This window comes from Camellia sinensis, chromosome 4 (assembly GCF_055761805.1).
Source record: "Camellia sinensis isolate YWXY chromosome 4, ASM5576180v1, whole genome shotgun sequence".
Taxonomy (NCBI): domain Eukaryota; kingdom Viridiplantae; phylum Streptophyta; class Magnoliopsida; order Ericales; family Theaceae; genus Camellia; species Camellia sinensis.
The window spans coordinates 8,202,701-8,229,896 of NC_138964.1; the positions used below are offsets into that span (position 1 = coordinate 8,202,701).

Below are 27,196 nucleotides of genomic sequence, written 5' to 3' on the forward strand. Positions count from 1 at the left end.
TTAGAAAAGCTAGTAGCAAGCCCAGTCATCTGCTACAAATTTGATGCACTATTGAGAAACAGCAGATTAAAGGTCCACAGAATTTATTGACATTGCTTTCGTTCACTGGCAATGAGGACTGTCATAAAAACTTCTTGAGCCCACATACTACTAGCTACCTAAAAAGGGACCTCGATGTAAACATTTTATTGTTATGTACACTGATTGCAACAGTGCACTTTAGTCCACAAGGGACAAAGTGAAATTTGTCTTAAAATAAATTATCCATACCAGTTCAAAAAAATAAAATAAAATAATACAAAAAAAATTTACTGATTGCTAATTTGCCATATAGCCTTGAGAAGAGTCCAGTTAAACAGCACGGCACCATTAGCGGGTCCCACGGGTTGCAGCAGGGACAGATTGAACAGCAGCTAGAGGGTTCACTTGGTAAGAAAAGGCAAGCTGCCACAAGTCCACCAAAGCCTTCTTCATGGACAAAGCTTGTCTTTTGAAAATCCTGAAATAAAAATAGACTTCAATGCAATATTAAACAACCATCCCAATAAATTCAACAAAAATTGTAGAGGCATTTAGAGAGGGGGGTAGCTGGGAAGCGACTGTCGGAGGTGGAGAAGTGGCAGGGAGAGGCTTATGGAAAGGAGGCTACCAGAGGACGGGCATGGTAGGGGTGGAGGTCTAAGAAAGAAGGGTAAGATTGGGATTATGGTGGGTGTTCTCGGAAAAAATGGTGGGGATCAATTTTGGTCATGGGGTTCCAAAGAAGTGGGGGTTTCAAATTAATATGATGGGGCCATTTAGTAGCGCTCTTGATAAATCGTTGAGAACAATTTCTACCACATTTCAAAATGAAATAGAGTTGATATTCTCAGAATGTCAACCTCCAAATGGATCCATAGTCGGAGGCAGATCCACCATGGGACTAAGGGGAGCAGCTGCCCTCTCTAAATTTTTTTAAACTTCAACTTTTACTTAGTTTTAAAATTTTCTTTTCAATTTGTCCTCACTGAAATTTCATATATGCCTCCTAAATCGTTGTAATCCCTCATCTTTTATTTTTTTAACCTAATTCCTGCAAATTTCCCCCCTTAATACTGTGGTTGTTCATAGGTTGGATCGGATCAATTTTACCGCCGACTATGAAGCACGGACACGTCTCTGGAGGCAGCGTATGGGTGTCGGACACGTGTCGGACACGGACACGCGTCGGACACGCGGTAGACACGTGTCCGACACTCGACCTAACGTGTCCCCTTTTTTTTTTGAATTTTTGCAAGAGGACACTCTGTCGGACACGCAAACAAAAAGAAACCCTAACCAGACCTAACCTATTGAAGATAGAGAGAGACAGAAAGAGAAAGAGTGAGAGAGGAAGAACCTGTTATAGCCTAGATCGAGTCCTCTTCGTCTCTGATCGAGGTATTTCTTTCGCGTCGCTGTTCGTCTCCTCTCTCTCTGTGTTCGTCTCTCATCGTCTTCGTCTCCTCTCTCTCTGTCCATCTCTCTCTGGTCTCGCCTCTCGCTCTCTGATCGTCGCCGTCGCCTCTCGCTCTGTGTTCTCACCGTTGCCTCTCGCTCTCGCTCTCGCTCTCTGTCTCTCCCTGTTTTTTTGTTTCTCACTCTCTCTTCCCTCTTCCTTATTGCCGTGTCTGGCTCTCCCTCTTTATTCTTTATTCTTTTTTATGCCTTTCTTTTGTAAATAAATATAATAAATAAATACAAATAATATATTTATTTTTTAATTTTACATATAATAAATAAAATAAATAAATAAAATTAGTATATATTTTTTAATTTTACATATAATAAATAAAATAAATAAATAAAAATAAATAAAAATAGTATATATTTTTTAATTTTACATATAATATATAAAAAAAATTATATATATTGAACGTGTCCCTAGCGTGTCGTGTCCCCTATTTTTTAAAAATTTGCATTTTTGCGTGTCCGTGTCGTGTCCGTGTCGTGTCGCGTGTCCGTGTCCGTACTTCATAGACCGCCGAGTTGAAAATACCATCATCCGATTTTTAACTGTCTTGCTCAAAATCGATCGTTTCTTATATTTAGTTGAGGTTAGTTTTGGTCTGGTTGTTAGAACACTCTTAAATGTGGATGAACACTCTTAAATGCCTTCTCTCATCAAGAAACCCCAAATGGGGGTGTTGGGTGTAAGTAGCCTAGCCCTCCGGTAGGTATAAACCACTTGTTTTTTAAAGTTTTCCCAGTTGGTCAACCAAATTTGTACCCTGGTCGACCAAATGACCAAGTTGGTTAATCAAAGTACTAACATATGTTACAAACACCACATATCTCTCATAACAATAGCTAAATGGTGCATGTCCAAATGTTGGCCTGTTCTCATATGCATAATAAAGGTTGTAAGAAACAGATAAGTTAACAATGATGAGAATGCAGTAGTTAACAGATATAAGAAAGTATATTTTCTATCCTTATCACCAATTTCACAGCTCACTGTTTAGTCATGAAAGAGCACAGTCCTCATTTCACTCTAAAGAAAAAAGGACGGGGTAGTTTATATTTGATGTTTGATTCTAAACAATCTACAATATGCTCTCTCTCCACAGGATATTGCACATCATAACTAACAAGTAACAACCAAAGTAAACATCCAAAACCAAAGGAGACATAAATCCTTTTTTGACTGTTGATATTGATGGCTTGCATAGAGCAAGTAAAAAAAAATGAAAAAGTATATCATAACCAGCAGAACAACCAACATGGAAAGCACCACTTACCTCTTTAATGTGGCTTGCTTCCTCTGCAAAACATAATACAAGAGAATCATAAAACAGCCAAGTACAATTTTCCCATTTGATATGACCAGCTGACCATTGCCAAACTTAAACGTGATTGTACGGAACCACCAAAAGCATGGAACTCTTTGAGACAATTTTAAAACTGCTCGTTTCATATCATTCCCTCCTTTGAATGGGTATGAGGCTTTGAAGGCTTCTGGAGATCCCTCAGATGTGTTTTGTTGTTTTAGAGAAGAACGAGTCTCATGTTTGTCACCTGGCAAAGCTACGACAGAACCTTGTGATGATACATGGGCCTTGGGAGAATAAAGAGAGTGTAATCTCCTCAAAAGGTCCTACAAGAAGAATTAGGAGAACAATTAAGTAGTGTGAAAAAACAGAAGAAAATGCAATGTATTGTAGCAATTTACTAATACCGGCCCAACTGATAAAAATAAGGGAGATAAAACCTGCTGAGATAGGGGTGGCTTTCGGGCGGTTTTGTAGTGTCCCACCCACGCCTAGTATCTATGATGCACGGACAAAGACACGGGACACAACACGGATACAAGGACATGCAAATTTTCAAAAAATAGGGGACATGACACGCTAGGAACATGCTCAATATATTTTATAAATAAAAAGAATTTTTTCTATTTATGCTCAGATTCAACAAAAATATTCAAAAAATAGAAAAAAGAAAAAAAGGGTAAAAAAGGGTTTTGTTCAAAAAAAAAGTATTAAAAAAGAAAGAAGAAACAAATACACACAGAGAGAGAGAGAGAGAGTGTGTGTGTGAGTGGCACACAGAGTCAGAGAAAAGGGGTCAAACACAGAGAAAGAGGAGAGTGAGTTGAGAGAAAGAGTCGTCGAACAAAGAAAGAGGGAGAACTGAGTCGAACACACAGAGAGCAAGAGAGAGTCGAACACACATAGCAAGAGAGAGATAGAGAGAGAACAAACATCAGAGAGAGATGAACAAAAACGAAGAAGAAAAATGAAGAAAAGAACATACCTCAATCTAGGGCTGAGGGCTTCAACAGGTTCTTATTCTCTCTCTCTCTCTCTCTGCGTGTGTCTTCGATGGGTTAGGGTTTCTCCCTCTATCTCCAATGTGTCCCCAAGCGTGTCCGGCTAGACAAATTCAAAAAAAAAAAAAAAAAAAAAGGGGGGGGGGGGGGGGGGGGACACGCCAGGTAGAGTGTCCGACACGTGTCAGACACCCATACACTGCCTCCAAAGAGGTGTCCGTGCTTCATAGCCTGGTATCATATAGGGGGTGGGCCAAATCGGGGAGATGGTGGGAACAAAGAGAGGTGGGGGCAGATTAATTTTGTAACTTCAAAAATGGGAATACCAACAAAAATTAGAGATAGAATAGAATTATAAATAATGATTAATTAAAAGATATAATATGAGAAATAAATGAATACAGATGAATGCTAAGTAATATTTTAGTGTTTTAATCTTATTATACTCAAAAAATTAAATTATATATACACTACACACACATATTTAATAAATATAATCAGTGCGGGGGTGGGGGCGTGAGGCCCACCCACTTCCTCATCGGGGTGAGATTGGGGGATGCAAGCGTAGAGCAGAGCAGGAAAAATTGTCATCCCTAGGCAAACTTTCTAATAAAGAAATGAATGTAGTATCCGCATTAGAAAGGATAACTGTAAACCGAATAGTACAGAAAAGTAATGCAGGTCCTTGCAATTCTTTTTAGCCACACCTTTCATGCTTTAAGAAGCTGTAGAGACTGAATTGACCCCTTATTTTGAGGGCCAAGAAGTTGCAGGAAAAGAAAAATAAAAAATGGAATTCAAAACAGATTAGACATGCCACTTTTGATTACCTCGAAGATGTGAAACATATAAGAAAATCAGATTCTTATTATAAGAAACTCTAGAAAAAACTAGTAAGATTCCGTATACCATTTTCTATTCCTACAAAGCTACAACAGCCTTATATAAGAATAAAAATAAAAAAATTCTACCCCTCAAAATTGGGAGATTCTTTTTCCCAAAAAAAAAAAAAAGAACAAGAAAAATAATAGTAGGCTTTCAAACACAAGATTGGTTCTTCAACATCACTTAACTAAAAGCATAGATGTAAGAACCAGATTATAATCAACAACTCATGCAGAACAAACCTCATGCAGAGAATGGGAACCAAAAGGAGACAGACTGAAATTATTTATGGGCATAACAAAGGATTTGTTGCATAATCAATTTTGGGTCAATTTCAATTTTACAGTAGTTTTAAGCTAAAATATTATTAGCATAGTTTTACTTATGCTTTCTTATGTTTGTACCATTAATGATATTTTTATTTTTACTTCTGGTATATCAAAAAATAATAATTTTGTGATTTCTGGATTGCTAGGCAAGTTCTGGTCCATGGGCTTCGGTACAATTATATTACTAACTCCAGTTCCAGAGCAGTCTTGGCATTTTTTTTCTTATTGCAGTTTCCAATGTAGTACTACTCTTAAAAAGTAGTCCAGAAACATTAGTCTTTTGAATACATAATACTGTAAGAATTTGAGAGAAAGTGAAATTTTATGATCTAATGTAGAGATGAAACCAAAGGAATTCTAGGTAAGAACCCAAAAAATTCTTTTTGTTTTTCCTTTTTTTCGTCTCAATATGTGAGATTTAGCACTCAACATCTTTGATTTTCATTCTGGAACAAAAGATTCCATAATGTTAAATCATTTTCCCTACCCATTTAACCTTTAATTGAACACTAAGAACCATAAATGGTTGCTGTTGGGACCAAGCATATTGCATTCCTTCAGTTATAATGCTCAGTAGCATTTTGCAACCTAGTGAAAAAGTTCCAACATTTGCATACAATGTTTCTAAATGTAGCCAAAAGTTATTCCAAGGTTTCTCTTGGTTGCTTAGTTCATGCCGACCGTCTGGCATCACCATGGGAACCCCTCCTAGTAACTGTCGAATATGAACACTTAGATATAAAAAATCAAAATTTTTCCAAAAAGACTTAACCCTATATACTCCATACATCAATAAGGAAAATAAATAAAATAAAATAACATTATACTTCTTGAATGGAACATAATTTAAGTGCAAGGCCAGGATTTTGAAACATAGATTTCTACAATCCAAGTCAAGGATTGACAACAATGATTACAAACTAACGCTAAACAAAGAAATGGTAACCATATAAATGACCTCTTTTTTGTTGTTGTAATAATAACCTCAAATCATCCTAACAATGATGAAGTTCAGATTAAGATGAGTGAGCTTATTTTACCTGTCGCTTTTCCTCAGGTAATGTGGCTTTCTCAACCCAACAGATAGCATGGTCTATGTCTCTCAAAACCATCCCAAGAAGTGTTATAACATAGACTTCAACAACTTCCAAGTACTTGTCAACTTCTAGCAAAAAAGAACCACTAGATCCTTCCATATAATCCATATTTGATTCTAAACTTGCAAGAACATAGTATCGTTCATCCAAAAATCTCCACTTGCTAAGAAATTCCTCAAGAAATTCTTGAGTCCCCGAACAAGGACCTTCCGATATCTGAAAACACACCCTGAAAAATAAAAATAAAAAGAAATTGTACAATTGTTGCACCCAACTTGTTAAAAATTACTTCCTCCAGAAGATATGTTTGCCATGACACCTATTACCGTGACCTCTTAGAATAATTACTTATAACACAGACCACAAAATTGAGTATGGGTAAGCATTTGGCCTAGAAAGCTTACTGTTCCAACATTCACGCAACATGTGTTGTCTACATAAAAATTTAAGTCCTAACATCCATCCTATTGACACATCAACATGGGTTAAGTAACCACATAATAGCAGCATACACACTTCACATTACCAAAGGTAAAGGTGGATGTAAGTATATAACAGACATTAATACGTCAACAATGTCCTCACATCCTAAGTTGTGTGTAGCATAGACATCATGAGAAAACTCATGATCTAATAGAGGCTGCATGTTCCATCGTGAGTAAATTAGCAGAAAAATAAAGAGAGTTTTCAAGAAGGCACTTTAATACTATGTTTGGGAATTTAGGAGAAAAAAGAAAAGAAATGATTACTTAAGTTATAAGAGAAAAGAAATGATTGTAATTTCTCTCTTTCTTGTTTGGATTAGTAAGAAATAAAAGAAAAGAAATGATTGTAATTTCTTTCATTCTTGTTTGGTTAGATTTCATAAGAGAAAAGAAAAGAAAAGAAATTGTTTTATGTTATATTACCAAAAGCCCTTGAGGACATGGGTGTCAATCTTTTTATTTCTTTTATTTTTAGAAGGGCAAAATTGGTATTATGAAAATACAAGAATCTGTTAGTATCTTTTCTCTCCCAATCTCTCTACTTTTAGAAAGATTGAAAATAAGGGTTATAAAACAAATGGGTTTCTCTCCATTTCTCTCTACTTAAGTTATTCAAACAAGTAAGAGAAATACATATCTCTCCCTTTCTTTTCTTTTCTCTCCAAATCACTCAATCCAAATATAGTGCAAAATTAAATTGAATTGGAGGAGTTTAATATTGTGTGTGTGTGTGTGTACTTGTGCTGCTCCTTTCCTTTCCCTGTTCTTTTTCTTTCTTTTTTTTCTTTTTTTTTTTTTTTTGGACAGGTTATGGAAAAGGCATATGAGTAGCTTTTGGCAATTCCTAAAATATAGTGATATTTTCCCTCAACAAAAATATCATTTCATGCATTTAATACTTCTATCAAAATATTTATTCAAGAAAATTCAAAATATATAACTTCCCAAGCAAAGAGTGCCCTCCACATGCTCTTCCGGTTAAATGGAATTTTTGACATCATGTTTCTCTTAACACATTGTTTTAGTTTTATGGGCAAAATCCTCTTTGTCCCCCGGTGGTTTTAGTTTAGAGCACTTTACCCCCCTAACATTTAAATACATGCAAACACCCATTTTGGCTTGTTGCATTTTACCTCCTTGTTACTAATTCCATCCAAACTAAAGTATGGCACATGCTTATTTGGAGAGTCGCCATGAAAAAAAGAAATGAGTCAAAGACAAATTTCAATGTACAAAGACAATTATGCCGTTGTACTCATCATCTTCCTCATTTGAAAAAGTTAACCTAAAAATGCAAACCTTAACCCTAACACACCCATCCCACTACCTCCACCTTCAGCCCCACTACCACCTCCCCGCCACCACCAACTGCCTCCACAACAACAGTCACCCCACCTTCCCACCACACAATCTCCCATCCTTCGCCAACACTGCCTTCCCCACTTGTTCTCACAACTACCTCCCTGCTAATATGTGGTTAGGTTGTGTTAATAATAACATATGATTTATTTAGTTAATAAGTGGTTTAACTTAGAAATTATGTCTAAGAGAGGAGAAAGAATAGAATATAAGAGAAAAGAAAGCAATGAGGGCATTAAGATCATTTTACACATACTAAAATTAGCATTGCATTTTGGTCCACTACTACATGAGGTTCTTTGCATATATTTAAATGTCAGGGGGGGTTAGCATGCTGTAGACCAAAACCATTGTGGGATAAAGAGAATTTTTGCCCTATTTTTATTTACAAGCAAAATCCTATTGTAAGGCACTTCAGGACTGAAAAAGGAGAAAAAAAAATAAAGAGGCATTTTTTTAAACAGGTCAAAAGATGCACCAAAAATTGTTTAAGGATGAAAAATTCTATCTCCAGGAGCATTGTTGTCAACAATGCTTGTATTTACAAGTTGATTTGAATCACATAGACATTTAAGTTTATTGTAAACCCTCAACACATGAGATGACAAAATTTCAAAACTCAGTTGGAAAATTTGGTCCCAAAAACAGACTTTGAACTGAATTGAAAAGTAACATGTAAAAGAGTCAAGAGATACCCAGCTAGAAAAACTTGAACAGGAATGTCAGTGACTGAACCAAACAACAGCAAAAGCTCATTTAATATGTCTTGTGTCCTGCCATTAGAAAGAATCACAAAAATCATAATTAGGACTTGAAACACGTATATGAAAAATAAAATGAAACATGTAATGATATTAGGCTTTTAAAATCATAATTAGAATTTTAAAGTTATGCATTGTGTACATGTATATGAAAAATAAAATGATATTAGATGGCGATCAGGCTGAAATAGCAACTTGAAACATTTAATGTGCACACACATGCAACCAAGCACATAAGCATAAGGAGACACAAAGAATACACCCCACAGAGAAAAATGTGCAGGCACATACACACATACTCCTACTTATTAATGGAGTCTCAATCAAAGTTAATAATGTCAAGCAGACCTTGTGATCAATGTATCCCTACCCTATCATTCATATGAAGGGTAAACTCACACAAGACATCAATAATGCAATTAAATCGGAATGAATGAACAATAGTTCTGTTAACTGTCATCTTGGGACTTGGGAGTATACCCCATCAAGATTCATGGACGAGAACGATACTTCGAATCTTGATTTCATCCACAACAAGACATCAACCAAAGAACTGACGAGAAGCAAGTGTGCAAACTGGCAGTGCAAAAACATCACCTCTTGAACAGACACTATCAGATAAAACAAAAGGCTGCGAAGTGCCCTGATCAAGTAGTACCACCGTATTTTTCACATAAAATATTGGACCAATATTAAAAATCCAAGAAACATCAGTAAAATATGCATGTGGTCCACATATTCAAGAACGGCTAAAACATGCTCGAGAGATGTGAGAGTGAAATAATTCTTTGGACCAGACTTTTGTTGCAACAGAGTGATGATACAAACGCCATGATCACAAAAATAAGAAAAATTTCTTCAAAAGAGCTATTAAAATCAACTGAAGGAACTAGATTAAGAGACTCATGAGATGGATGCTCATAGATAATATGGAGAATATTCTCACCATCAAATACAGAGGTAGGGGTAACAGGCTCATGAGTAAAGTTATGTTTACTTGTTTCCACCCACTGGTCTAGGTCAAAGATGTAGAAACTATCATGATAAAATGCCGACTTTCAACTTCATGAACTAGAGAGAATATTCCGAGAATTTGTAAATAAGTTAAAAATCAATCAGGAAGTGCTATGCTTCTTCACTTCTTTTTTCCCCATACAGTGTTCCTTTGTAATTGTACATTGTTGTATAGTTAACTTTGCATTGTAATTGCGCTTAATGGTAACGATTCATTGCAATCAACTGTAGTAGTCATCCACAAATGTAATATTTTTTTAATTTTAAAAATTAAAAAAAAAAAACCACAAATTTTTTTTTTTTTTCTGTTAGAGTGGTGAATATATAGAGAATAAAGAACTTGTGAGAACCCGATATAAAAAATAAATAAATAAAATAAAGATAATATTTATGATAATATTATAATACTTTCATAAATATCAAACTACTTTCTTGAATCCTAAAGTGTCAATTCATATTATTGAAGGGTATTTTAATTAAGTTTAAACCTATAGTAAATTTATGATGTAAGTCTATAATTAAGAGGCAAGGTTTTAAATAATAATAATAAACTTAAAAAAAAAATAAAAATAAAAAATAAAAAGAAAAGAGAGAGACCGGTTATGCAAGTGTTTTGGAAAACCCTAAGCTCTCATATTATTTCCACTACTCGCAGTCATGTGTGGCCAAGGGAAGAGAGAGAGAGAGAGAGAGAGAGAGAGAAGTCATAGCCAAGGGAAGGGATAGCTTTGGGTGTGTTGTAGCCATGTGTGGCTATCTAGGAGGTAGGCACCTAGTTTTCTTTCTCCTTTTCCTTGTTCTTCATCTTTTATTCCATTTTTCCGTAACTATCAATTCTTGCTTATTGCTTGACTAAATAGGTGTTTGAGAGGTGGATTCCTTATACTACTTTATTGATGATTGCATGTGGTAAATGAGTGCACTTTAGCTTGGAGTTGCTTTGTTTATTATCCCTTTTAGTAACTTTTGTGTTAGTAATAATGTGTAGTTTTTCACACTTTGTTCAGGGCACTAGTTGGACTTTCATATTCTTTACAAGGATTGTATTGTTCCCTTGTTAAGTGAGTAGTTGCATGCTACGTATTTTAATAATGTTCCCTTAACCTAATCTATTTGAAAAGTGAACTATCATTTCGTGACTAAACTTTCTTGGTAAATTTATTATTATATCACTGGAACTAAGACATGCTTGTAATAGTAAATTATCTTGTTTTATGAAATTGAATCATTCTGATTATATGAGGACCATATGTGAAAAGTCCAACAAACTTATTCCATTGTGTGTGGTGACTCTAACCACTAGAGAATAGATCCAGATTAGGCTGTGATGACTCAAGTGCTCAACAATTGTAACTAATAAATTTGGGTTAGGTTGGGTGACCTTCAATCAGATTGTCTTTAGAGAAAAGATCCAACATGTCATCCCGAGAATGACTCTTTGCTCAATGTTGAAACCATAGGGCTTTGTTGCTTTGAGAACTTTGTGGCATTTGTTAGTTGTTATTCTTTGGTACCCAGATTATGAATAAGGTTATGCAATTGCTATTTTAAGTGGAGACAAGTACTTGTTATGCTTTTTCTAAGACACTATAAGGTTTTAATTTTGAACTGTGGAACCCAATTCTTTGAACAGTATTTTTATCAAAATTGTGTATGAAACTAGTTCCTGTCCTATACTTTTTATTTTGGAATTGAAACTTGTGTCAATTGACTTAGTTATATAACATTTTCAAATGAGAGGACTTAGAATTGGACTCATGGCTTGGCAGGGACTCTATTGCATGGACTTCTAGGACAATTTTTTACCTAGTTATGTCAATCATTGTACATATACATTTTGGTTTGAGTATTATTTAGAATTGTTTTATTGCGTGGTTTATTTGTGTCCACTTGGTATAATTCTCGAGTTGGTTAGGGCTAGTTCTGCCCATTTATTATTTTGACTTGTCATTGGAACGAGTATTGGTTTGTTTATGACATTAGGCTATAATTGCATTATTTAGTGTATGATTATGCATTCTTGTTTAGGCATACGCGTGCATTGGGCTAAGGCTTATGGCCCACGGCCTGTCATACCTTAGATTTGGGGTGTGACAAAACTTAGAAGGGAACATAACACATCCTACCAGAGACACTAATGAAGACATCACCAGGAAAGAAGAAATCTAGAAGCAATATGTATAGATGAATTATGGCACCTCCTAAGCTCCTTCCAGGATTGAACTAGCACCATACTGGCTGATTCCAACATGTCATTCAATTGAGTTTCTTCTCCAGCTTTAATGAACTTATTATGACATAAATCCCTTAGAACAGAAGAGGCAATTGATGTTGCTTCCTCATACATGCAGGAAACAAGGTAGCTGCAAACAAAAACAACAATAAATAAATAGATTACCGATACTGAACAATTAAAACCCATTTTTCATTATTACTACTATATAAGTATGTATTATCATCACAAATCTACCTAATAGTGTAAGTGAACAAGAGGGATCACCGGTATGCTAGATAATTATTTATCTCATATAGTCATAAACATATAGGCACAACACATATATGAGGAATGGGTATCATAGAATTAATCTTCCCAAAATTATATGAGCATGTTTGTTTGTTTTCCTAGAAAAACTTTGGAACAATTTTGAACTACTATGTAAATAACCTATTTTCTCCATTCTCATTAAAATGCGTGTATGCATTACTCTGGTCTCGTTTGGGAAGTGGCTATTTTAGTAGGCTATTTGGCTATTTTAGTGGCTATTTTAGTTTTTGTGTTTGGGAAGATGAGATGATTTTTTAGTTGAGTTATTGTATTGAAAAGTGTGTTGAAATGATGTTTAAATTTAAAATGACAAATTTATCCCTAAAAATATATTTTTTTAAATTGATATCAAGGGGTAAAATGGTAATTTAATTATTGATGGGACAAAGGTTGTAGCTGACAGTGTAGGCACAGCCTACACTGCCGGCTGTGCAGATTTTTTTTTTTTTTTTTTTTTTTTTTTTTGAAAAAGGTTGCAAAAGGTTGTAGCTGACAGTGTAGGCACAGCCTACACTGCCGGCTGTGCAGAATTTTTTTTTTTTTTTTTTTTTTTTAAAAAAAAAGGTTTGCAACAGTGTTGCTTTTAGGCTAATTTGTCAAAATAGGCTATAATAGCCTTATTTGGTGCTTCCCAAACAGCGCCTCTGTGTGTGTGTGTGTGTGTGAGAGCGCACGTGTTTGGGTTGTTATTGTAATATTAATGGCTTATTGCTTTCAGATAAACAAAAACACTTGAAATTCAAGAAATTTAATGCAAATTTAGAACAATTTTGGCAATCAACAAGACTAAGAATGTGGGTATGTTTCCGTTTTTAATTGAATTAAGATATTAGTAACCAAAGGGCACTTCAGAAAACTAAATGGTTACTGAAATGGTTATTTATTAATAGTCCTGCTCCAGGAAGCAACCCACGTCATACAAAGCAATAACCTAGGCTTCAATTGATGTGCATAAGAGTAAACATCCAAAACAGAGTAAACACATTCAACTTCCCCGATTGCAAGAGAAAAATAAATTGCAAATTTTGAATCTCAAATATGATTATGATCATTTCATATTTGGGATTGGGAAATCTTTTTTTTTTTAAGAGAGAGAAAATCATGGAATTATCAGCAGAAATAACCCCAAAAAAATCAGGAAACTGACCTTTCAGAACGTTCGATTTCTTCCCAGATTGCATGGTTAGAAGCAGAGATGGAGATGGCCATCTCTGTACAATTCTCTCTCTCTCTCTGCAATTCAATAGGTCCAAAAAAGAGTTAGCACGAAGGAGCGGATTAGGGGTGGAAGAATGGATTTTATTTTAATTCTAACACAACTCCCTAACGGAAAATGAAGATCTAGCAAATTGATAGAGACAAGAGATGGAAGCAAGGTCACCAACACAAATATTGATAGATCTTCATTTTCTGGTCGGGATTTCTTTGCGCTATATAATTTGGGTTTCTTGAATGTATATGTGGTAATTTTTGTACAAAAATGGATTTTATTTTGAGAAAAATGCATCTTAGGGAGTTGTGTTAGAATTAAAAACCCCAAAAAGTGTTATTTATCAACAACAACAAAAAAAACAAAACAAAACGTAAGTGTTATATTTATGAGATTTGATAAATTTTGATACACATTACAATGCTTGACATGAGATTGAGAAATTAGTGAACAATAAATTGGGGCTTTTATTTGTCTAACAATAAAAAGTGTATAAGTTATCATGTTAGATAATTTTATGAAGGGTTGTGTGATTATTAAAGTTAGGAAAAAAAATACCCACCCCAAAAAAAGTTGGAAAAAAATTAGCTATTTGAATAGCTTGAAATTAAATGTGAATAGATTCGAGAGATGAAAACCTTTAGACTAGATTTGGTATTTTTTGTTTAATTTCGGGATATGTTATGGCTACTAATTTTATTGATATAATTAGTTGGAAAACTCTGCAATACATATGGTATGCAATGCTTATATATATTTGTCGTATCAATTATATTATGTAATTTTAGGGTTTATATTATGTATATATGTAGTTTTAGTACATAAATTATTTTCAAGGTGGTTACCTGTTTAGCAGGTTACCAAGAAGGTCACCAATATTAAAATAATAAATTATACTAGTTATGGCGTAATAGAACTACAAAATTTCATAACTAATCTTTAAAAATACATAATACTACCATAAATGTGTAAAAAAAAAATAAAAAATAAATAAAAAATAAAAAAAACCATTAAATTATGTAACGGATCATTCAGTGTTGTAACGAACTATACTTTAGCATAACTTGTGTGTTTTAACTCAAAAAATCACTACAGAAGGCATAATAGAACTACAAAATTGAGTAATGAATCCCCAAAAATACGTAACAGTACCATTAATATGCGTAAAAGTTAAAAAAATTAGAAAAAACCATTAAAATATGTAGCAGATCATTAAGTGTCGTAACTCACTATAACCATAAATAATGAACTACACTTTGGCATAACTTGTGATTTTTTACAAACTCAAAAAATCACCAGTTATGGCGTAATAGAATCACAAAATTACGTAACGAATCCACAAAAATATGTAACGCTACCATTAATATTCGTAAAAGTTTAAAAAATTAGAAAAAATATTAAAGTACATAGCGGCTATGTTATGCGGACGCGGGTACGGGTATCGGGTGTGGGTGCGGGTGCGTATTTAGGGGTCGGACACTTCAAAATTAAAAATTAAGGATGCGTGGATATGTATCCAAATTTGGATACGGGTACGGGTATACATTAAATGTATATATTTTTTTTTTTAAATATAGTTATTAAGATGAGTTATATTATATAAATAACAAATAAGTATTTTACATATATGTGTTTATTTATTTTTATTAATATATATAAGTATATATTGTCTTCTAAATATATTATATGTTATACATTAATTATTATATAATAATAATTGTTATTATTATAGTTATTATAATAATAGTTATTAACTATTATTATTTTATATAGATATATACGAATAGATATAGATGTGAATCAAGAGATGTCAATCAGTAAAGTCAAGAATAAAACGAGAGAGAGAGAGAGAGGGAGAGAAGCGAAGCGATCGATCGATCGCGATTGCGATCACGAGGGAGAGAGAGAAAGAGAGAGAGAGAGAGAGTCGTCTGGGGTGTTCGACTGTTCAATCGACTGATGGAGCTTCGATCTTCGACTGGATCGACATCGATTTCAACCAAGTTCTCTCTTGCTCTCTCCTCTTTCATTTCTTTTGCTGTCTGTAAAGAGCCGTGTCCGAGAGAGAACAGCCGAATCCAACACAGATCCCACACCGGCACCCGTGTCATGTCGTGTCGACACGGGTACTTCGCCCCAAAGTGCCGAGTCCATGTAACACAGCGTAGCGGATCATTAAGTGTCGTAACTCACCATAACCATAAATAATGAACTATACTTTGAAATAACTTGTGCATTTTATATCAAAAAATACTGATTATGGCATAATAGAACTATAAAATTGCATAACGAATCCACAAAAATACGTAACATTATCGTTAATATGCATAAAAATTAGAAAAAAACCATAAGTACGTAGCAGATCATTAAGTGTCATAACTCACCATAACCATAAATAATGAACTACACTTTGAAAAAACTTGGACATTTTATATCAAAAAAACCACTCGGAATGGCGTAATAGAACTACAAAATTATGTAACGAATGCACAAAAATACGTAATGCTACCATTAATATACATAAAAGTTTAAAAAATTAGAAAAAACCATTAAAGTACATAGCGAATCATTTAGTGTCGTAACTCACCATAATCATAAATAATGAACTATATTTTGAAATAACTTGTGCATTTTTATATCAAAAAAACACTAGTTATGGCATAATAGAACTACAAAATTGCGTAATGAATCCAAAAAACTACGTAACGCTACCATCCCTTTCACTTAAGTGTTTTCTTATAATAAATCTTAGCCTGGTGTGTTTTGTACGTGTTGTAGTGAGGTCATATGCAGGAGCGCTTGATTGTGACATAAACCTTCTCTCTTTTTTTGGGCAATCTAGAAAGGGTTCAAACCCCAATACATGGCTCCCAAGGTTCTAAAATACAATTATGGTCCAGTGGTAGATGCCTCTACAGTGCTAGAGTAATCCTCTACATTATATTGTATGTTGCTCCACTAGCAAATCTGCATCTCTTGTTATGAAATTGGCACTCTTCTTTATGTTTTTAAAATATAGGGTAAATTATACTAACACCCCCTTAGGTTTCTATTTAATACAGATTCCCTCTCACGTTTGAAAAATTACACTTACCCCCCTGTCAAATTAAAATGACATATTTACCCCTTAGCCTATATACATATAAAATAATAAAATAATACAGATATTTTGTTCATGTCATTTCAAGAGAAATAACAATCATCTTCTTTGGTTTAACTCACACGCAAAAATTGAATTTTTTTATGTTTTGTGTTTTTTTATTTTTACTAAAAAAAATTTTCTAAAAATATTTTAAGTACTTTTTTATTTTTTAGATACACCTAATCTAGATATACTTAAGAAGTATAATATTTTGTAATTTTTTTTTAAATTCATCAAATACAAAAAATATAAAAATTCAGTAATACTATAATAAATATGTGAATTACGGTGTTTGGTAATACTGTAATAAATGTGAGTGAATAGACAAGAACGAAAAATGCTAGTGGAAATAAAAATAAAAAATTCTATTCATATATAAAAATTTATACAAAAAATATCATAAAAATATTGTGATAGTGATATTGTAAATATAAATCATGTTTATGGATGTTTTGTTTTAAAGTAAATGTCACCATTAAGCTATATCATTGTGTCTGAACATTTTATATAAAATTTATGTTTGTATATCATCACTCAATAAGAATATGTTCAGGTCAAATTTAATGATGGAAAGTTGTAGAACGTAGTCATGATTATAGGAAGAAGAACTGGTAGGAAAAATGGCAAAATGGTCATTTAGAAAATTTTAGGGCATAACTTCAACAATCCAAGGGGCAATTTGCAATAAGATTACAAACCTCAGGGAGGGGAATGTAATTTTTCAAACGTAAGACAGAGTCTATATTAAATAGAAACCTCAAGTCAATGTAATTTACCCTAAAATATAAGAACAGAAAGTGAGAATTGCAAAATTTAATCTATGTATCAAATTCAACAATTTATTTTAAATAGTTTATCCATGTTCTTCAAATTAAAATCTCCTTTTGGTTATTCGTATAGCTAAGAAAAGTAATCTTGAGCTTTATGTAATCTGTCTTAACTTATGTTTTGGTTTGGTAGTAAATTATCCAAAACTTAACTATGTCCAATCATAGAATGTCCGGTATAGATATTTTTCTACATATTTGTTAATGTCATCATGAAATATTATTGACATTGTATTATAAAGTCTAAAAAAAAGCAAACAAATAAAATAGCACACCCACCAATGCCCTGTTATCAATTAAAAGCAACCAAATAAATCGGCACACTGTCAGTGCCTTGCTATCACTTAAAAGCAAGCAAATACAAACGAACAAATAAATTGGCACACCCACCAGTGCCCTGCTATCAATTAAAAGCAAAAAATAAATTGGCACACCCACCAGTGCCTTATATCAATTAAAAGCAACCAAATAAATTGGCACACTCGTTAGTGCCCTGCTATCACTCAAAAGCAAGCAAATACAAACAAACAAATAAATTGACACACCCGCCAATGCCCTAATAATACTCTGCTATCAATTAAAAGTAAACAAATAAATTGGCCCACCCACTAGGTATGAAGCATAGACACGGCAAAATCAACGCCGTGGCGGTGTCGGACATGGGGACACACTGGGGACACGCCGGGGACACGTACGGGACACACCATCTGCCATGTCCCTTTAATTTAATTGTTTTTCTTGTAGGGGACACGCGTGTCCAGATCTGGACACGGCGTGAGGCACAGCAAGGAGGGAGAAACAAAGGAGAGAGTGTGAAGGAAGAGAGTGAAGAGAGACAAACCTGTCGAAGATCGAAGCTCCATGAATCCAGTTGAAGATCGAAGCTCCAAGCTCCATCAGTCGATCGAACACCCCACACGATCGTGATCTGTCTCTCTCAGATCGAAGCTCCAAGCTCCATCAGTCGATCGAACATCCCAGACAATCGCGATCTGTCTCTCTCTCTCTCTCGCGATCGCGATCGCGACCTTGACCTCGACCCTATCTCCCTCACTCTCTCTCCTCTCTCTCCCTTGCATCTGTCGTTTTATCTGAGAGGGTTTATTGATTATATAATGACTATTATTATTATATATTATATAATAGTTAACATATTATTATATATTATATAATAGTTATTATATAACATATAATATATTTAATACATATTGTAAGATAATATATATTCATACATATTAATAAAATAAATAAATAAACAGATGTATATAAAATAAAATAAAAAAAATTAATTATTTAAAAAATATAATAAATAAATAAAATAATTAATGTGTATTAAAGTAAAAATATTTATAAAAAAATTAAAAAAATTTGTCGTGTCCCCTGCCGTGTCCGTGTCTCTATTTTTTAGAAATTGTTGTGTCCCGTATCCGTGTCCGTGTCCGTGCTTCATAGCCCACCAGTGCCCTGCTATCAATTAAAAGCAATCAAATACATTAGCACACTTGCCAGTGCCGATGCTAGGGTAAAGAGAGTTATACCTCTACTTGTACGTAAATATGATGAAATTGAGGACCTGTAACAAAAGAAAACAAAACATGAACATGGGAATTACTAAAAAGGACTATGCTTAAGGAAATTTATGATTATGGGGAGAAAGGGAAGAGTATATGTACAACAAATATCATTTTGCACATATCCTTTCACATTAGCAAACTGCATAACTAATAAAGAAGATGAAACTTGTAATACATTTGTTCAAAGTATCAATACCCATTACGCGAAAACTTAAACGAACGTACCAAATCCAACCCCTCAACCAATTAAAACAAATAAATAAAAAAAGCTACCAAAAAAACTAGGACAACAATTACAACCAAATATCAGGGCCATGTTATGGATAATTCTGCAAAACAACGTTTTATTTCACCAATTAATTTCCCCCCATTTTTTTCCCTTCCCCCCCTTTCTCTTCTCTTGATTTGCCCTAGCTATTGTTGCACCTCTGTTATCTCTCTCTCTCAAGCACCTCTCTTTAGCTCAGCTCATTGCATGGAGCACTGCCGAAATGGCCAATTGATAGCCACCCGTCATTCTCCCTTCTCAAGCCCTCTCATTGGCTTCTCAATCTGTAACGCCCCCCAAAATAATACAATAAATACAACCCAAACGCATATTAATAACAGCATGAATTTGGGTAAATAGTCTTTTCATTACATAAAGTTAATAATACAAAAGAGTTTAACAGAATTAAATGCCCTATTGGCTTACATCTTTCCAAGCCTTGACTTGGTTACACAAAAAGGAGACTAGCTTATATACATTTAGCCCTAGGCTTTACAAAAATATACAATTCAGTTAAAGAAGCTCTCGCTCCCAAAATGTCCCTCCAAGCTATTGCCTTGGTGGAAGTAAGTCACCAACACCTAAAAATGTTATTCCCAAATAGGGTGAGCCACAGCCTAATAGAAATCATCTAATATAGGGGGTGTTTGGCAAGGAAAAAAATAGCCTAGTTTAAGCTAAAATTCACAAAAAGGCAAAATAGGCTAAAATAGCTAATAAGACAATATCACATCAAACCCATAATCATTTCACTTTTTCTCTCACAAACAACTACAAAAAAATCCAATCATCTTCCCAAACACAAAAATTTTAGCCTACCAAAATAGCCAAAAACTAAAACAACCTACTAAAATAACAACTTCCCAAACGAAGCCATAGTATATGAAATTTAGCACAGGTATAAATACAAATGTATAGACAATGCTTTTGATAAAAAATTTCACAACTTTTTATGTATTCATAAGATATCAATTTCAAGCATTAACCCACTTACTTTCAATCCACATTTCGATTACTTATCTTTCTCAATTCACGAGTCAATTTCATTGTTTCACAACAACCGAATTGAGACTACAACTTAATTATTTTCAATTCACACAACACATATGCACAAACACTCCAAACTTCCATTTCACGGATATTTTGTCCGCGGGTAACTGTCAAACGGAACCCATGTAAATGTAAGCTATACAAGTACTACAATTGCCATTTTACGGATATTTTGTCCGCGGGCTAGGCACCCATGCATAATTTCGGGACTTTCACCCACGACACTCCGGCCAACCTAATTATAATAGAGTCCATCCCATTTCTCCTCCCAAACAAATCATCCATACATATGCAATATATTTAAACATATAATCAAACATGAAACACATCCCCTTTCCACTCCCAAACAGGCATACATATACAATGTATATAAACACGGTCATATTCAATGGCAACCATCAAAGATTAGTTTCAATTCACCTAATTGACATACAATTTCTACAACAGTCAAAGCTATCCTCCACCGATAGCTCAATACAGTTATCTCTAGACAGATATTCAATCTCAAACAAATAGTTTATTCAAAACTTTGAAAAGAATGAGTTAATACATAACCAATCCCACCATTCATATCAACACCCACTCAATTTCACATTTTTAATAAAAATTCCAATTATTTGTACACAATAATAATTTAATCCACTTAGGGCAATCTCCCCCTTTTTCCCAAATATTAAACAAGTGTCAAACTCAAAACCATTAAATTAGGCATAACACATCATTTTCAAACCCTACAAGTATTTATTTCACCTTCACCCAAAACCTCTCTTTCCATATTATACCAAAACCTTAGGTTTGCTTACAACACCCTCAAATCACACCATTGTTACACAAGATACAAATAACTAAGCTAAATATCATATGTAGATGTAGAAAAGATCCCTATCTCAAAGAGAAAAGACGAGCCAAGTAAGAATAAAACTTCAAAAATGACGAAACCAACTTCCAATTGAATGAGAATGGAGATCTTGAGAAGCTCCACCTTTTTATCAAAGGGAGTAGGGTGAGAAGATCAAAGGATCTAGGCCAAAATGTAGAGAGAGAAAGAGAGTATTTTAGAGAGAGAACCTCAACTTTTAGGGTTTCGGAGAGTTTTAGAGAGAGAAAGATATGAAAAAGTGATATAAAATGTCACTTTTACGATCTGATATACATGCAGGCCGCTCGAGCAGAGAGTTTGACGCTCGAACTTCAGACAAAAAGTTTTGTTCCGCTCGAGCGCAAGACAGACCTGCTCGAGCATAGAATACACACTTCCAGAACTTTTGCAGAAAACAGACAAACTGCTTGAGCGCAATAAATGACGCTCGAGCGTAATAAATGCCCCTCGAGCATAATAAATGCCGCTCGAGCGTGAAAAACACATTCTCAGCATTTTTGCAGATGCGCAAAGTACTGAATGTTTGCAAACCCCACTCGAGCACAAGAAAGCCCACTCGAGCGAGAGACCAAAATTTTGGGCAACAACATTCTGGACCAACTAACACCCAACCTGTTCCAAACACGCCCAAGATATTCCAAAACTCAAATTCAAAGAGAAAAATGAGAAAAAGACCAAAGTAACGATATTAAACCACAAGACCCAAGTCTGGAATACAACAAAAGTTTAGTCAAAACCAGAATCGCTATACAATCTCTCTTATCGCCAGTCGTTCACCATCCTGGGGCATTGAACCACCACCACTTCTCTCCCATTGTCTTTTCTGTTTCTCAATTAAAAATAAATAAATAAAAGAGTTACCAAAAATAACTGTGACAACAATTACAACCAATTATTAGGGCTAAGGCATAGATAATTACAACTATGGACATCACGGCCAAGTCAATGAAGGCCACCCCCAAAGCCCAGGTAACTTCGACATTGGACTTGAAAGACAATAAATTTAAGATATAATCATACAAGGCTTAGAACCAAGGGTAAGTCTAAGGAATCCAAGGCCATCACTAGGTCGAGGCAAGGTACGGCCACCCCAAGGTGAAGGCAACCAAGGCCAAAGCCAAAGGAAAGACAATGAGAAAAGGGTATCAATAGCTATTATTATGCTTTGAATGATATTTTATGATCCAAGTTTAGTAAAAAGGGAATTTCTCCCTTGATGTTATGTCAGAAATGGCACACCTTATTTCAAAATAAAGATAACACATAAGATGATTTTGCTCAACTATTTTAAAGTTGATCTTGCTTCTAATGTCCATTATCAAACCAAAAACTATCTTAAATATTTTGTTGAGTAAAGATATTTTCAAGAAAATTTTAATAAATGTTTTCTAGAATGGTGCATCAAAATTGGCTATCATGTCATTTGTTTTCCACTGTTTCACACAATAAAAATAATTCCAAATTGTGTTACTTTATTTTTTATGCGATCCCAACCACCAAATAGATTTCATTGTCATCTTTCTTTACTTAATTATGTAACTTCAATTTAAACACACTATTAACCAAAGAAACATAAATTTTGATAGAGGGATGGAGAGTGAATTTGCAAAAATTTGACACAGAAGATATATACTTTTGTTTAAAAAGAAACATGCATAAAAAATATTCATGTAGTTCAATCATATTCTCTCTTTTTTGCTGTAATAATGGTTACCTCATCCTTACATAAACACATGTGAAAGTTAAAGGGAACCTTGGAAGCTTGAGGAGTTGTTCAACAGATGAAGAAACCATAATTATTCATAAGAGTTCAAATCCAATGAAGGAAACACAAGGTAAAACCACCTAAAATTTCATTAAAAAGGCAAATTGAATTATCTTCTATCTACTTCTCTTCCTAACATGTTTTGAGGTTGGTTGGAATCCTCCTCTTTCTAGTTCTTTGCTAACTTGTTCTTTTCAAGGCCCAATACATACACATATACAACTATAATTATAGAACTGGTTCAGTTAGCAATTTAGATAAACTAAATACAAACAAATAATCTTCTTTATATGGACCAGTCAGCTGGAGCTGGAGTTGAGCTTGAACACAACTGGACAAACTTCAGAGTTCCAAAACAGGACCTAGAATAGGAATATCAATGTAAAATGTAAAGTTAACACACAGTCACAGTGCAACAAACAATCACTAGCATGTCAACTTTTACTACTTTTATCTGGCTTATGTGCTCTTCCCCATGGAAAGCTGGCTAGTCAAGCAAGGACATCAAATGTTGAATACATCCTTCTAAACAACAAAGCAAATATAAAACAACAGCATATGAGCATTACAAAGGGGAAATTTCAAGGTGCAACAAATCCCTAGTCTAAACAGGTTCCCTGTAGTTGTTCCTGATGATGACATCAATCTCTATGAGATACTCAATTACATATGCCTTTATATTAAAGCAACATAATTAAAAGTTCTATATTGACTACATCTGAAGTTTGGCTCGTCATTTTGGTAGAAATTAGGAGGATGAGCCCACCACAACAAGAGATTGTGAAGGACATTGGGTTAAGTGGATTCTTTAAAATATTGGGAATACAATTCAAAGGTTGGGATGTTGAGTTAAAAAGGTCACTTAACAACACATTCAACGTCACCCCAAGGCCTAGACAAGCCTTTGCCATGAAAGGACAAGGCAATCCAATGCTTAGAGAAACCATGGGTCCTACATATGGTCACGTAGGTTAATTGAGGTCTACATGGGTCCTAAGTTGGTCCTCTTCAGTAGTTTTTGAGGTGTATCCTAAATCTTTCCCTTTCGCATTATGAGGTTTGGGGACATTTTGGATAACCTGCTGTCCTGCGCTAAGATCATCCACCTATGCATCCTCACTATCTTCTTAGACACTTCATTCATCCTCTTTTCTTTTTTCTTTTTTCAAAGTCCTTTTTGTCCTATTTCGTTTCTTCATTTTTCCATTTTGGGACGGAGGGAGTGCACTGTATTTTTGTAAGCAAGTGCACAAGATTGGAACTTCGAGCTCATATGCTTAATATGAGCTATTTCTCACAACCATTATTTACAGGTCAGGTCCAGAAATCAAATAACCATAAAGCTCCTTATCTTTCTTTCATGCTAATGTGGCCACTTTACTTTATTCATACACCTTTCATTTAGGATGACTCATGCAAAGAAAACCCAGCAGTTCTCTAAAAAAAAGTTTGATTGAATAAAAACTATCTTTACTATTAATAAGTTATTAAACTTAGGAAAATTCTATTATATGAAGTAGTTATGACGTTGTGGTCTTTAGTTATTATAACCTATTGTGCTATTAGTTATGACTTGGTTATGATTCATTGTGATGTTAGTTATCACTCATTGTGATATTGGTTATAACCGATGAAGCATGGGTATTCCGAAAATGTTTCTGCACTCGTACCGGGTACTAATACTCGTACCGATAGGGCTAAATGCGCACCGGGTATTCGAAATACGTATCAGGTACTTTTTATACATTCTTTGGCAATTGGGTACTCCATGGATACTTCATGGGTACATTGAGAGTGCACCAAGCTATAAGACATTGGTGGGGATACGTTTAATTTATTAGAGAGTTCTTCTTTACTTGATGTGCCAGAGATGAAAGATGTATTATTCAATGATGAAGTTGATGGAAGTGAAACCTAAAGCTAAAAGTTTTTAAATTTTACTTAGCTTGCTTTTGGAATGAAACTTTATTTTGTAACTTCCCTATTTTATGGCATTAAAATGGCTTATAAACTTTACTTTGGTATTGGTATTGTTAAACTATGATTTCTCTATAGGTTTTGTAATTTCTCCTTTTAGTTTTGGTATTGAACTCTGATTTGTAAATTGAATTTCAAACTATAAATTATAAAAAATAAAAAATTTATTGACATACCCCAACAGTACACGTATTTTTATTTTTTTTAGGTCTTGCCATATCAGCGTACTCATATCATACCCGTACCAGTATCCGTACCCGCACTAGTGCTTCATAGGTTATGACCTAGTCTGATTATTATTTTAGTTATGATCAAAAAACTCTTTGGCTATACCTTATGCAGTATTTGGCTATGACTCGTTATTCTTTTTTTAGTTATGCCTAAAAAATGTTCAATTATAGAATGACACATCTAATAACTGTATGAAATTTATTTTTAAGACTCAAACTTGACAAAGTTGCATTGTAATGTTTGAAGCAGAGGACAAAGGTCAAAGTCACTTGAACAAACTCGTTGCCTAGCTAGGCGGCCTGCCTTTGAAACTATGTGTTCTATATCATTAACTCTTAAACCACCCTTTTATCCAACCCACGACCAATTGTGGGCCTACTTGTAGCATTTCATCGAGCAGTTCAAATGCTTCACCCACATTTCATGGAAAATTTATTTAACTAAGGCCAACTTCCCTATGTTGGAAAACAATTTTTTTTTTTTTTTTTATAACACCACTCACCAATTATTGCAATGCAGAGAGCAACATCAACTTATCATAGAACTCAATTGAAATAAAAAATCCAAAAAAAAAAAAATCCAAACCCCAAACCCCATTTGAAATCAAGAACATTAAGCCCTCTGTTTCAGGGTTTTTTTAAGGTGAAAAAAGTTTGACCCAATTGAGTTTTGGAATTTTTTTCCATAGCAAAATAAATAAAATGCTTGCTCGTATGTGCATATGGAAAATAGTAAAAAGATAAGATCACATAAACAGCTCAAACGAAATTTATATAATGGTCTCCAAAATCACAATTTCATACTAATAAAAATCAAATATTACATTCAACTTTACTCAATATACCCAAAGGAACCCAATACACAGGATATACCAGAGATGGAGAAATGACTAGTTAAGAGGCAATAAAATGAAGTAAAAAGAGTGGATAGGATTTTAGGTATTTCAAGCCATACCTCTTCAATGAGAACTCTTTCAAACCAGTAAGCTACTGGAGAAGTCAGAAATCTTCAAGAACCCTTCTAGAGCAAGAGACGACAGATTCAAAGAGAAGATTCTAGGGTTCTTAGAGCCACACCGTAACAGAAAAGATGAACCAGAGAAGAGCGAAAGGGAGAGGTGAGAGAGGAAAGATTTGGGTTTGTTTGGTTTGTTTCCTTGAAAAACAAATCAGCCTTCTTGATTTAATTTAATTTTTTTTTAAAGATCTGAATTTAATTTTTTTTAAATTGAATTTTTTAAAAAAGTTTTAAATAATTTTTTTATTTTTTTAAATTCATCTTTCTTAAATATATCTAAAAAGTAAAATATTTATAAAAATATATTTTAAAATTTTAATAAATACACAAAAATATGAAAAATTGTATTGCATTTTCATGTTTTTTGTATTTAGTAAATTTTCTATAGATTTTGTCCACAAATATTATACTTTTTAAGTATATTTATATTATATATATCTAAAAATTAAAAAAAAAATGCTTACAATATTAAAAAAATTAATAAAATAAAAAATCACGAAAAACACAAAAATTTAATTTTCTAAAATGTGAATCCTAAAAATCCAAACTAAACTAGCTGAATTGTTTTTGAAAAAATGGAAATCAATTGGATAAAAACAAGGGCAAATTACATTGACACCTCCTGAGGTTTCTATTTAATGCAGATCCCCCTCATATTTGAAAAATTACACTTATCCCCTCCTAGATTAAAATGACATATTTACCCCTTAACCTTTATACATATAAAATTATACAGATATTTGGTTTATGTTATTTTAAAAGAAATCGCAATCATCTTTTTTTATTTAACTCATATAAAAAATTGATTTTTTTTATTTTTCGTGTTTGTTTTTTTTACTGAATTTTTTAAATATGTTAAGCAATTTTTTAAAATTTTTTAGATACACCTAATTTAGATATACTTAAGAAGTATAACATTTTGTGATTTTTTTTAAATTTACCAAAGTACAAAAATATATAAAAATTCAATACATTATCTTCTTTTGTTGT

The 27,196-nt window shown here is 33.7% G+C and overlaps 1 protein-coding gene across 6 annotated transcripts; it reads right to left on the reverse strand.

The window, feature by feature from the left end:
* APEM9 (3-phosphoinositide-dependent protein kinase-1) lies at positions 1–26,362 on the reverse strand. 6 transcript variants are annotated; one of them, XM_082924216.1, is made up of 9 exons: positions 26,144–26,359; positions 18,983–19,017; positions 18,286–18,908; positions 13,413–13,500; positions 11,919–12,083; positions 8,641–8,718; positions 6,045–6,330; positions 2,760–3,115; positions 1–499 (listed from the first exon to the last, which is right to left on the reverse strand). In XM_082924216.1, the coding sequence occupies exons 3-9, from the start codon at positions 18,305–18,307 to the stop codon at positions 370–372; spliced, it is 1,125 nt and encodes a 374-aa protein (XP_082780342.1). In that variant the 5' UTR covers positions 18,308–18,908; positions 18,983–19,017; positions 26,144–26,359; the 3' UTR covers positions 1–369. The 6 variants fall into 6 exon arrangements, with proteins under 6 accessions (XP_082780342.1, XP_082780343.1, XP_082780344.1 ...); XM_082924217.1 differs by having other exon boundaries at positions 18,286–18,911; XM_082924218.1 differs by lacking the exon at positions 18,286–18,908 and having other exon boundaries at positions 13,413–13,496.
* Between the last annotated feature and the right edge of the window lie 834 nt (positions 26,363–27,196).